The sequence below is a fragment of the Phascolarctos cinereus genome, unplaced genomic scaffold (assembly GCF_003287225.1).
Source record: "Phascolarctos cinereus isolate Bilbo 61053 unplaced genomic scaffold, phaCin_HiC Scaffold_3;HRSCAF=262, whole genome shotgun sequence".
NCBI lineage: Eukaryota > Metazoa > Chordata > Mammalia > Diprotodontia > Phascolarctidae > Phascolarctos > Phascolarctos cinereus.
In genome coordinates this window covers 253,960,537-253,973,915 of record NW_027555736.1, presented here as the reverse complement: position 1 = coordinate 253,973,915, position 13,379 = coordinate 253,960,537, and the positions used below count along the sequence as shown (strand labels likewise).

The following is a 13,379-nucleotide window of genomic DNA, read 5'->3' as shown; positions in this document are numbered from 1 at the left end:
AAAAGAAGTTCAAGACATCCTGGGTTTGAAGGTGGGATAATTTGAGGGCAAAAAACATCTCTTATAATGAGTTGGACTAAGAATGGTAATTTAGAACACATTCCTTAAGTTAATTGGGATGCTGACCATTCTAAAGGAAGTCTTACTTGCTTTATTCCCATAAAAAGGACTATCCCACTATTCCAATTAAAGAGAAGCATCCTCTTCTACTCAGAAGACATTCTCCTCTCCAATTCAGAAGAAATTTTAATATTGATCACTGAGAGAAGTCCTATTGACTTCTTTAGGGCAGTAGTACAGGAAGAAATCCAAACTTCTTACTCAATTATAATTTTTAGATATTGCAATTGCCTTCTTCAAGATTTGCCCTTAAAGATGAACATTACCTAAAATTGTCTTGGGGGCAGAGATGTCATCAGGGCATTAGGAAACAACCATTTTAGATATTTCATTCTTTCTAGGCCACAAATGATGTGGATATTTGACTAATATTAAATAAAATTGTTTCTGGTAGATTTGAATTGATATACATCAATATTTTTCTATCTAAAACCAAGAGCTATCATTAATTGAGATGATGAAACTCTAAATGCCTTTTCAATAAAGGCAGAGTGGATAGCAAGAATATTCACTGTCATCACCGTCATCTTATATCATAAGACAAGAAAAAAATTGAGGGAATATGCAAAAGAATGAACAAAGATATCACCTTTTTTCAGGTAATGTGATCCACTTAGAGATCCTAAGAGAGTCAACTAAAAATTAACAGAATCAACTAATGGCTAACTTCAGTTGCGTAACAGGATGTACAAAGAACTTAACCATCAACTTAGACTGTAAAAAGCCAAGCAGGCTAGCAAAGGTAAAGTACAAAAGTCACATATAGTCATAAAAAGTACTATTAGAGTCAGTAAAGCTCACAATGAGTTAAGTATAGCCAAGAATGTCATTAGCAACAAAAATGATTTTGGGGGAGTATACTGGGGGGGGAAAAGAGACTCAAAGAACTGCGCAAGGTTTACAGGAAGATAAAAATTGACAATTTATAACTACTTAATTTTGACTTTTCTTCTACTTTCTCTTCCAAAGAGAATTTTTGGATTGAAAAAAGAGACTAAAAATGGCTAAAAGTTGCCACCCAAGACAAACAAGGAGACACTAAGAATGCACCTATGTGGCCTGGGTGAGTTGAGTTCAAGTCACCAGGCTCAAAAAACTTTCATCCCACGGAACTGGAAAAATCCTTACATGTGATTGCAGAACTACTGCCAAAGATCTCAGAAAAAAAAGGAAAGGTACTGCAAGGCTGCAGATGGACAGGTGTCTGATTTTTGCAAAAAGTAAAAAAAAATTCAGCAAACAATAGGACAAAGAGCTTAACATCAATTCTTGGCAAAATTCTGTGGTTAGCAAACTTCAGATATGGCTTCATTAAGAACAAGTTAACAGTGGCTTCTCTTTTAGAAGTGTCAAATCACTGTTGGTGAAATTGTGAACTGATCCAACCATTTTGGAGAGCAATTTGGAACTACACCCAAATGGCTATATAGACAAAAAATATTTATAGCAGCTCTTTTCTGCAGTAACAAAGAATTAGAAATTGAGGGGCTGCTGACCAATTGAGGAATGGCTGAACAAAGTTGTGTTATATGATTGTGATGAGATACTATTGTGCTATAAGAAATACTAACAAGATGCTTTCAGAAAAACCTGGAAGGACTTACATGAACTGATGCAAAGTGAAGTGAGTAGAACCAGGAGAACATTGTATATAATAACAGCAATACTGTACAATGATCAACTATGAATAACTTAGCTATTCTCAGCAATACAACATCTAAGACAATTCTGAAGGCCTTATGATGAAAAGTGAAAAAAACAGAAAAACCACCTCCATAGAAAGTACTGATGAAGTCTGAGTGTACACTGAAGCACACTTTAAAAAAAAAAGTCTTTATTTCTCTTGGGTTTTTTTTGGTGGGGGAAGAGTCTGTGTTTTCTTTCACAACATGACTAATATAGACATATGTTCTGTGTCTCTGCACATGTATAACCTATAACAAATTGTTTGCTTTCGCAATAAAGTGGTAGGGGAGGGAGGGAAAGAATTTGGAACTCAATTTTTTCTTTAAATGAATATTAGTTGTTTTTACACGTAATTGAAGAAAATAAAATATTTAAAAAAACAAACCAAAACAAACAAAAAAGAGCAAGTAACAGCAGACTGCTCTCATTTCCTTGGTCTCATATTGACAGGGAACAAATGCAGCATAGTGAATAAAGTGCTGTATTTAAGAATCAAATTCAATTTCTTGACATTTCCTAGTCATGATTATTTTAACTAAGTCAAAGTTAACCTCTCTGAGACTCAATCAATTACCTACAAACTATGTTTCTGACAAGCTGTAATACGCACTGAGGGAAGGAGTTCCAATACTGATGAAATCACAGATTCTTGAGGTACTGATTAGATTGGTAGATCAAGAGATAGAGCACAGGACATGGAGATATGCACAGGATGAAGAGAGATGGGCTAAATCATAAAAGTTAGTTGAATTTAGAACTAGTTGAATATCAGACCCAAACATTAGTGACTAAAGGTTTAATGTCAACGTAGAAGAAGATAGGTTCCCAAAAGATGTCTTAAAAAAAAAAAAAGATGGTGGCTCTCCCTATCTCACCCAGGCAAGATGTACAGTTGGTCCTCACGGGTCTGATCCCACTAATGATCATCACGGAGGCTTTAATCTGCTGTTTCCAAACTTGTTTCTCCTAAGGCAGCCTGGAGGCCCTTCAATCTGGGTGACTAACCATAGTGATGCTAGATTTAGTGCAGATACACATTCAGCTTAGCCAATTGAGGTTCAACTCCAGAGCTCAAGAGAGCTACCAGGACCAGCCATTCCAGTAGCAGCAATTACAGGAGGGCATAACCATGCCCAACCCCAAAAGATTCTAATAGGCTTGAATTTTGGCTGAGTCTACTAAGCTCAAACTGAAAAGGCATAAATGTAGGCTTATGCTAGGGATTAAGAAAATCAATTTCACAAGCAGAAGAGCAATCAACAAGCATTTATTAAATGCAAGGCTTATTACATTCCAAGGACTGTGCCAAGGGATACAAGGAGTCCCTGCCCTTAAGAAGCTTTCACTCTAATGAAAGAGACGAGTATACCAAGATTTCAGTTTTACCCTTGAGTTCTAAAACAGCCAGTCAGTCAATAAACACTTATTAAGTACTTATTAAGTGTCAGGTATGTGCTATATACCAGGTATAGGAAATAGCTCCTGCTGTCAAGGAACTCAATCTAATTGGGGAAACAACATGCAAACAACTATGCACAAATCAGGATAAATTAGTCGTAATCTCAGAGGGAAGACACTACACTTAAGAGGGCTCAGGAAAGCCTTCCTGTAGGTTGCATTTTAGCTGGGACTTGAAGGAAGTTAGGAGGCAGAGATGAGGAGGGACAGCATTCCCCCAACGGGGGACAGACAGCCAGTGAAAATGCCCAGAAATGGAGTCTTGTTCCAGGAACAGCAGGGAGTATAATGTCACTGGATCTAGGAACATGTGGGGTGGGTGGAAAGTGAGGTATGAAAGCAGTACTGATACAAGGAAAGGCAAAAACCAACATCCCTACTCTTAACAGGGGAAACAATATGTAAATAATAATGTATAGGATAGGCAGAGTGCAAAAATATAGTGTAAATGTAATCTTAGGGGAAGGCCTTCAAAGAGGGTGGGATTTGAGCTAAGACTTGAAGGAAGACTATTAGTTATAGACCCTCAATAAATATTTCTTGGGGATGAATATTTCTTTATGCTCTTCCTTTAAACCACTTGAATTAAATTTAATCAATTATCACTTATCGAATGTCAATTAAATGCCAAGCTGAAAGGAAGGTTACCATTGGATAAAAAAATAATAATAATGTGATACCTATTCAAAAGGAACTTATAAGTTCACAAAAGAATTTTAAAATTTTCAATACCAATGGGTAAGTCCAAGTCAATATAATTAAAAGTGTCAATACTACCTAAATTAATTTACTCAATCAGTGCCATCCTAAAGTACTAAAGGATAACTCTGCAGATTGAAAAGAGTAATCATAAATGACAATAATGTTAATAATGAAATTCGTCTGGAGAAGAATAAGTTAGAAATTTCAGGAAGATAATGAGAAAAGTAGAAAGCAAAAGGGCCTAGGAGTATCAGATCTCAAATTATACTACAAAGCAGTAATCACCAAAACAATGGGTTAAATAATCAGAAGAACAGATTTGGTACACAATATAGAAAAACAAAGGCACACAGTACCCTAGTTTTTGATAAACCCAAAGACCTCAGTGTACTGGGGAAAAACCTCACTATTCCACAAAAACAGACAGGAAAACTGGAAAGAAGCTCAGCAGAAACTAGGTATAAACCAACATCTAACCTTTTATAGCAAGATAAACTCCAAATGGGCATGACTTAGAGCAGAGGTGCTGGTTGCATACTGCAACCACAAACTAACATTACCTATATTATATATTATTTTTTATTTATTTTGTTAAACATTTCCTAATTACATCTTAATACCATTTGACACCTCCGACTTAGATGAATCATAAATAAATTAGAGGTGTGAGAAATAAATTGGCTTTCAAATCTAGGGAAGCGGAGCATTCATAACCAAATAAGATATAGAGAAAATCACAGAAATTGACAATTTGATTATATAAAATTGAAATTTTGCCCAAATGTGGCTAATGTAGCTAAGATTAAAAAATAAACATTTAACTGGGGAAAAAAATCTTTGCAGCAAGGTGCTTAGTTAAAGGTCTCCTAACAGATTCAAACTTCTAATAATAACAGCTATTCTCCAATCGATAAATAAATGGCTAAAGGATGCAAACAGGCAACTTTCTCAGGAAAAAGTGCAAACTATCAATAGTCATACGAAAAGAAATGTCCCAAATCAAAAATAACAGAGATGCAAATTCAAGCAACTCAGAGGTACCATATCACATCCGTCAGATTGGGAAAATTCACTAAAAAAGGAAAAGGACATGTTGGAGGGGCTTGCCAAACAGGCACATTAATGAACTGGTCCAGTCACTTTGGAAAGCAATTTGGAACTATGCCAAAAAAGTCACAAAATTGTACATGCTGTATTCACAATAATACTCCCAAAGAGAGGAAAAGAAAGCATATGTACTAAAAGATTTATATAAATTCTTTTTGTAGTGGTAAAAAACTAGAAACTAAGGAGGTGCCCTTATTTGGGAAACAGTTGAAGAAGTTATAGTATATTAATGTATTGAATACTATTGTGCAACAACAAATGATGAAAGAAATAATTTCACAGAAGTCTGAGAATATTTGTGTGAAAACCAGTGCAGGATGAAGTGAACAGAACAATTTATACAGTAACAACAGTATAATAACAAAGGACTTGGAAAGACTAAAGAAAAAGAACTCTGAATTGATGCAATTACCAACCATGATTTATTTTAGAGGGCTGACTGTAAAGTAAGCTACTCATGTCTTGACACACACTGCAGGAAGAGACATATTTTTGAGAAAAGGCTGAAGTAGGAATTTGTTTTGCTTGACTGTGCATATTTATTACAAGGTTCTCTTTCATCAACTTCAGACAGGGGCAAAGAGGTAGGAAAGAGAGATAACAGATTTTTGTTAATTTAAAAAATTTAAATATTAATTGATCCAAAATATACACTGTCCAAATTCATGGTAATATTTGTCTATTCTCATTTAAAAGGTGTGTCATTAAGAAAATATCTCCTATTCAAAGATTCTTTTCTAATCCTATAATTTTTTTTTAAATGGACACATTTTCTCACAAACTTCCAGTTCCATTCATCAAAAAGGGTTATATAACATAGCCCTATTGCCTCCCCAAAGGATCTATGGATAGATTTCAGGGCGTCAGTGGTTTCAGGGGAGAAAAAAAATTCCATCTTTATTCATCATTTTTGGTTTCCTCTCTAATCCTATGTATTTTATTTTATGCATTTAAAAACATTCTGAGGAAGAGTTCCATGACCCCCAAAGGTTAAGAACTCCATTAAGCAATTCCTAATGGCATAACTAAGCAAATGTACATACTACTTTAACATCATTAGGTATAATTTACCACTCAAAATTATTTGGTTTATAACTATAAACAGCAGGGCTTCAAAAACAAGCAAGTAGTACCATTTTGCTGTGCACTTTCACTTAAGAAAAAATAAGTTTAGTTGCCCAGTGAAATAGTTCTTATTTAAGAGTATTATTATTAAATCACTTTTATTATCTTCATCTTATTAAATAACTTTTGCTGACTGAACTGACTAAATAATCATTTAAGCACCTGTGTGCCTATCACCACAAGAGGTGATATATAATGCTTAGATAAGAAACAATACAGTAAAGGAATGTAATACACCCAAACATCATAACATAAAATAAGTGCATGAGAGAGGAACAAAGTAGTACATGTGGTAGAGGACAAGGTCATCATAAACTGGATCAGGAAATTGACAAAATATCAGAAAAGAGCTTCACTGAGGAATATGAAGAGTTTGGTTTCATTTTCTCTTATTTTAACTGACTGGATACCTAGCCAATTAACTTCACTGTCCTTTGCAACACAAACAAAAAATAAGGACAAGGTTTTAAATCACAAAAAAAAAATTACATTTTTAAACCAATCGACAATTATAAAACATAGGACAAGCTGATTAAGCAGGTGGCACAAGGGATGGAGAGCAGGGCTGGAATCAGGAAGACTCATCTTCCTGAGTTCATATCTGGTCTCACTAGCTGGGAACTAGCTATGATCCTGGGCAAGTCACTTAACCCTGTTTGCCTCAGTTCCTCATTTATAAAACAAGCTGAAGAAGGAAGTGGCAAATTATTCCAGTATCTATGCTAAGAAACCTCAAAATGGAGTAAGGAAGCATTGGACATGACTGAACAATAAAAATCCTCCCCAAAAAAACTCCCTCAGAATTATCTGATTAAGTCATAAATGACTGGGATGTGTATTGGTGAAGAGTTCCTCATGATAACAAATTCACAAATTCTTCTCATATCTGAGTAGAGATTATTGCGCATTACTGTAGTCTGACCAAGTTCAGAAATCTGATTTTTCTATCAGATTTTTTCTATTTTTGTATCAATGTAGCATAACAAAAAACAATCAGAGAAAGTATGCCCTTCTCTCAGTGTCTTCCTATGTTAATCTACTATCCTTAATGTTTCCTAACAAGAATTCACCAATTTCACAGTTCCTACATAATCTAAGAGAAATATATGGCAGCAAAATGCAAACAATTCTGGAAAATAATCACCTGAAAAGTAAGTACTGACTGTAAGTCAGTGGAAACCTTGCTAGGCTATACTACAATGATATGATATATATGATATACTTATATCATTAACAAACATGAAGATCATACTGGCAAGCTGCAGTTGAGACCTTACCCTTCAGCAATGGTAAATGGGACAATGAGGTAAGAGGAAGTTTAGGATCTCCAGAGACCAATTCTGAAATAATTACTCTGAGGAGCAGAATGTTCTCTTACTAGGGCAAAGGAAGAAGATAGTTTTCATAGCGTCAGATATTCTCAACTACACAGTCATTTCTGTATGTACATACTTTTTTAACTTAGCAGATTATTAGAAGTATGGAGTTAAAGTCTGGAAACTGAAAGTTGCTAAAAATGTAATTTAAGACAAAAATATACTGTTTTGGGGTGATTAAGAGGCATAGGAGCGTGTAGAGGGGAAAAAGGACGAAAATTCATATAAAAAAGCACCTTGGAAGGTAGAAGAATGAGTTTTCATGCACACTGGGGAGGAATGCTAAGTCTCAAGCATTCTTTGAAAAGACAGTGCTGTAAGAAACCGGGAAAGGCTAGAAGATCGCCCCACTTCTCATTATCAGCCTCTTAGAAGGACCAGATTGCTGGGTGGGGTGAGAACTCGGCGTTCCTGGAAGCCTCAACATAAGAAGAGAGCCCAAGAAGGTAGGGACGGAGGAATGAAAAGCAAAAGGGAGGGTTAAAACTCCCGGGGACACAAGAATAGGGGCGTCCCCTCGGGAAGGCGAATTGCAGAAGGGCGGGGCGAAGCAGGGCGGCCGGCAGAAGCAGAACGCAAGGCTTGTCACGGGGCAGAAGTGCAGGAGCAGACAAAGGAGGTGCCCTCCGAGCCCCAGAGAAAAAAGGAGGGGATGCCAGAAGTAAACGAAGCAAAACTTACTCCGCGGTCCTCCTCAGAGAGGAAGTCAGGGCCGTCGTCCAGGCCTTCCTGCAGGGTTGGCGGCGCCCGGGGCACCCAGGAAGAATATGAAGAAAGGGGAAATACAAAGGAGAGAAGTTAGTGCGAAGCGGGAGCAGCACCCCCAGCCTTCCCCACTGGCTGTCCCCGCTGTCCCCACGGCCCCGCCGCGCGCCCGAGCGCTCCGAGGAGCCGAAAACACCCACCATCATGGCTGCTCCAAGCCAAGGGCTAACGCATGCGCGCAGGAAACGGAGGGCGGGGGAAGTCGGCTGGAGGTGGGCGGGGCGGAAGAGACATCCGGTCCTCATGGTCCCAGGCCTCGGGGTGCTGGCTGCTGAGTGGTCAGGCTGCGGTGAAGCTTGTGTCCCCGAGAGGGAGCGGAATGCATAGGTTATGGAGACACCCTGACAGCTTCATCTCTCCTCGTCTCATCTCTGGGCGAGTGTTCTCGGTTTGTCGGGGCTTTTCTTCCCAACCAATGCGTAAGCCCACGAGTGTAGGAATCGAAGGGAAATGGAAATCTTCCTATCATTTCCAATTGAAATCTTTCCAGGTTCTGACCTCCTTTTACAAATGATCTAGTTTTCCCCAATGGAAAGAAAACAAACTCTGCAAACTGTAAGCCAGTGTGATGGACTTGGATTTCTGGGGAAATTGTAGAAGGGATCCGTCATTAAGGATATGCCCAGTGAACATTTTCAATTGGAATCTATGATCTCAAAGAGCCTCGTTAAAAACAAGTCATTCCATACTAACTTTAATTTTATTTTTCATTTTTTAGGGTTTTTGACATGTAGATCAAGGAAATGCTGTAGATACCATTTATCTAGATCTTAGTATACTGTAGGGTCAAAACTACTCTATTTCTAGTGCCCTGATTAGGTGAGGATGCTTTAAAAAAATTTCAATCAATGAAAACTGAATGAATAGGGCATGCACACCTTGAAATGATCAGAGCCATTATGTGATAGGCTGGGTCTCAACCAGAGGACTTCATATAAAGGGTAGACGCTATCTCAGAATTGGAAATAAGAAATTCTGATCATGTAGACTGGAGAGATTGGAGCAAGCTTGGAGCAAAAAGCAGACTGATATGTAATAGAAGGCTTATAATGGGGAAAGGCTTTATTTACAGGATCCAGCTTCAAAGTGGTGGTGGGACCTGGCCCCCCAAAAGCCATGTCTCAGAAAATAACCCAGCCCTGCTGGGTTATTCTAACTCTTCCCTTCACCCCCTACAAGAAAATTTTCCCTTGTTGCAGGCCTGACTCTGTAGTTCTCTTATCAGGACAGAGACAGGAATATTGACCCAAGGACTCTCTTTTTGGCACCAGATCCCCAAGTTCCATGCCTCTGACAACTCCCTCAATGTCTGGTATACTCCCTATGTTTTCCTATCCATAGCTCCCAAGGCCACCTGGACCCTTAGATTACCTAATTAGAATCAGGGCATTCCTTTCCCATGCCTTTCTTCTATATAAGTTCTAGATTTACCCCCATTAGAGTGTAAGTTCCCCAAAGGGACTTTGCAGGGTGTTAGAATAAACCACCTCTTGACTGAAAGAAGGCGTGGGTGTGTGAATTCCTTCCAGGCAACTCTGCCTTGGCATTCTTGGGGTCCCAGCATCCCTAACCTCTACCTTAAACTTCTTCAAAAGAACTTCCAAGAAAAGGTCAGCTCTTTTCCCAACTCCCTGTCCCAATGTCTATCTATAGATATTATAAATTTTTTAGAATTATTAACCATGTTTTATTAGCCACATGTTTTATGAAATGTTTTATTAACTACATGCTTCTAGTAAACGGGATTTTGCCTCCACAAAAAGGCTAAGGGGAGGCAGCTAGATGGCCCAGTAGATAGAGCACCAGTTCTGGAGTCAGGAGGACCTGAGTTCAAATCCGGCCTCAAACACTTGACACTTACTAGCTGTGTGACCTTAGGCAAGTCATTTAACCCCATTGCCTAGCCAAAAAACAAAACGAAATGAAACTAAAAGGCCAAGGCTTAACTAGAGATAGATTTAAATAAATGCAAAGTTAGACAGAAAACCCAACCTCTTCCAAGGAATTAGGGATTATTCCTAATTGAGGGCTCAGTGATTGTACTGAACTTTTCATCTAGAATATACTCCCTAAGCCAAAGAGAAGGAAATCAAATGGACCCTAGGGACTATTATATTGCCCCCCCAGGCTTAAAATGAGGTAGTTATCGTAACAAGGTGTTAACTTTTGATAAAGTGTCATATTCTTCTTATGGATATAAGAGAGAGAAATGTGGATTCAGAATTCATTGAATGGCGACTTAAAGTGTAGCCGTTAATGGTTCAAGTCAACTTGGCTGGAGGTCTTAGTTGGAGTGCTTTATGAATATGTTCTATTAGAACCTACATAGATGAAATTTAACATAGGTGAAATTCTTATCAGATTTACAAATGGACACAAAACTAGATGACAGGATCAGAAAAGGTATTAGAAGATTAGAAAATTGGCTTGAATCTAATATAAAATTCAGTTAGGTTGTTTTGTTGTTGATCAGTTTTATCTGACTCTTCATGAGTCAGTCAAAACCTCATTTGGGGTTTTCTTGGCAAAGATAATGTAGTGATTTGCCATTTCCTTCTCCAGCTCATTTTACAGATGAGGAAACTGACACAAACAGAGTTATGTTTGCCCAGGGTCATACAACTAGTATCTGAGGCTGGATTTGAATTCAGGTCTTGCTGACTCCATGCCCAGTGCCACCAAGCTGCTGAAATTCAATAGAAATAAATGTCAGATATTATCTTTGTATAGCCTTGGCAGGATAGTCACCCCTTACTTTAATTGCTGAAAACTCATTTCATTAATTCTTTAATTGTGTTCTTAGGCAACCAAGGGATATATTTTATGTAAAAGTTACAAGATAAGTAAAGTTTCAGCTTGGTTTAAGAAAACATCCTAATAGGCCCTGCAAGTCTCTACAACTTCAGTTTCTCTGAAGGGCAGAATTTGGAAGCCTCCTTATTATACAATTGCGCGTAGGTTCCTTATACTTTCTTCTGTATCACCTCAAGATTGGTACTTAAGGATCAGATTGGGAAGCCTCCTTCAGAATCTGTTTTTGTATCTGGAGTCACTTCCCCCACTGCATTGTTTCACCAAATGATTTAAGAAAGGCAACAAGGTTTCAAGCTTCTTCCAGCTTCTTCATTAGCTAGGATAGTTCATTCTTGTAATCCAGTTGCTAGGGAGTTGGGAGGAGGGGAGGCAGGGTCAGGGTTGAGGCTGGCAGATATTTTGAGCTTGGGAATACAAATGGGCTATTGGGATCAGGTGTCTTCACTAGGTTCAACATTAACATGCTGAACCTCTGGCAAAGCAGTTGCCTAAGGAGGGTCAAACCCATCTAGGTTGCAAAAAGAGCAGGTAAAATCTCACATGTAAATCAATAGAGGGATCAGGCCCATGAGTAGTCTCTGTACTTCCAGCCTGTACTGCAGGCTGAAGAAAGAAAAACAAAGAACCTATTTCATCTTTGAAAACTTAGGGCAGGTAGGTGGTGCAGTGGATAAAGCACTGGACCTGAGTTCAAATCCAGCCTCAGGCACTTTCTAGCTGAGTGACCCTGGGCAAGTCACTTAACCCTGTGTGCCTCAAGGAAAAAGAAAAAAAACTCATGTATCTGGCCTATCTTAGGCTCAAGTGCCAGGACTTTTGAAACAAGGAACTTATCTTTATCCTGGAATAGGGCACACTGAAACTTGACTCTAGCACAGTGATATCACTTTGGTCCTCTTTGACAATGAAGAACAGCAACCAACCAACTAACTTCAGGAACTAGGCCAGGTATAATATTCCATTAGCAGATTATCATTTTGAAATAAAGCAAAGAACGTGGTTCTGAATTCAATTCAACTGAAAGGCCCATAAACTGGAAGGGATAATAAAGACTGTCTAGTTTGATCCCTTAATTTTACAGATGAAGAAACAGATGAAGGAGATTAAATGACTTGTTCAAAGTAACACTGAAGTGGTAGAGTTGTGATTTGAATCCAAGTACTTTGACTCCAGAGCCAATACTTTGACCAATTAACTGTACTCAATAGATCAAATTTTATTAAGGACTTACTGTGTGCCAGGGACTTAGCACAGGCACTGTGTTAAGCTCTGGGGATACGAAAAGAGGCAATCTAATAGGGGAGACAACATTCAAATGAATATATACAAAGCAAACTATATAGAGGATAAATAGGAAATAATTAACATAGGGAAGGCACTAATATTAAGAGGGTTTTAGGAAAGCTTACTGCAGAAGGTGGGATTTTAGTTGAGACTTAAGGGAAGCCAAGGGAGTTAATAGGTAGACTTGAGGAAGGAGAGTGTCCCAGGCATAGAGGACAGAGGACAGAGAGAATGTCCAGAGCCAAGAGTTGGAGTGTCTTATTCATGGAACTGCCAGGAGGCCACAGTTGCTGGATCAAAGAGTATGTATTGGGGAGGAAGATGTAAAAAGACTGGAAAGGTAGAAGGGGGTTAGGTTATGAAGAGCTTTGTTGTATTTGCTTCTGGAGGCAATAGGTTACAATGGAGTTTATTGAGTATGAGGGGATGATGTGACCAGACCTGTGCTTTAGGAAAATCTCTTAAGTATCTCACTAGAGGATGGATTGGAGTGGAGAGAGACTTGAGGCAGGCAGATCTATTACAATAGTCTAGGTATAAGGGATTGACTGCCAGGGCTAATGTCCTGGCAGTATCAAAGGAGAGAAAGGGGCATATTTGAAAGATGTTGCAAAGATGAAATCAACAGGCCTTGGCAATAGATTGAATATAGGGGGTGAAAGGTAGGGCTAAACTAGGTTGAGGGTCTACCTCCAGCACACGAAGACTTCCCCCAGCAGAATGTGCAGATTGTCCATTAAGGCAGCTGAAGTAGGCATGGCGGAGTGCTTAGCGTTCAGTCAGACATCAAAGACACCAAAATCATCCACTGCATCCTGGGCCATTACCAGTGTTGAAATGGAGTGAATAATGAGTTTACTTGATTTGCTTGAGCTCCCTTATTATCTGGGAGAGGTTGAAATAACCTGGGAATCAAAATAAGCCAATCAGAAGTCAGAATAT

At 38.5% G+C, this 13,379-nt stretch overlaps 1 protein-coding gene across 1 annotated transcript in view; it reads right to left on the bottom strand.

Moving 5' to 3' along the window:
* Positions 1–8,539, bottom strand: part of SNX6 (sorting nexin 6) — an 81,625-nt gene extending 73,086 nt beyond the window's left edge. Inside the window, exons 1-2 of the mRNA XM_021004809.2 lie at positions 8,480–8,539; positions 8,256–8,303 (exon numbers count right to left, since the gene is read on the bottom strand). Coding sequence (XP_020860468.2) covers positions 8,256–8,303; positions 8,480–8,485 — 54 coding nt within the window. The 5' untranslated portion in view covers positions 8,486–8,539. The remainder of the gene's footprint in view (positions 1–8,255; positions 8,304–8,479) is intronic.
* Between the last annotated feature and the right edge of the window lie 4,840 nt (positions 8,540–13,379).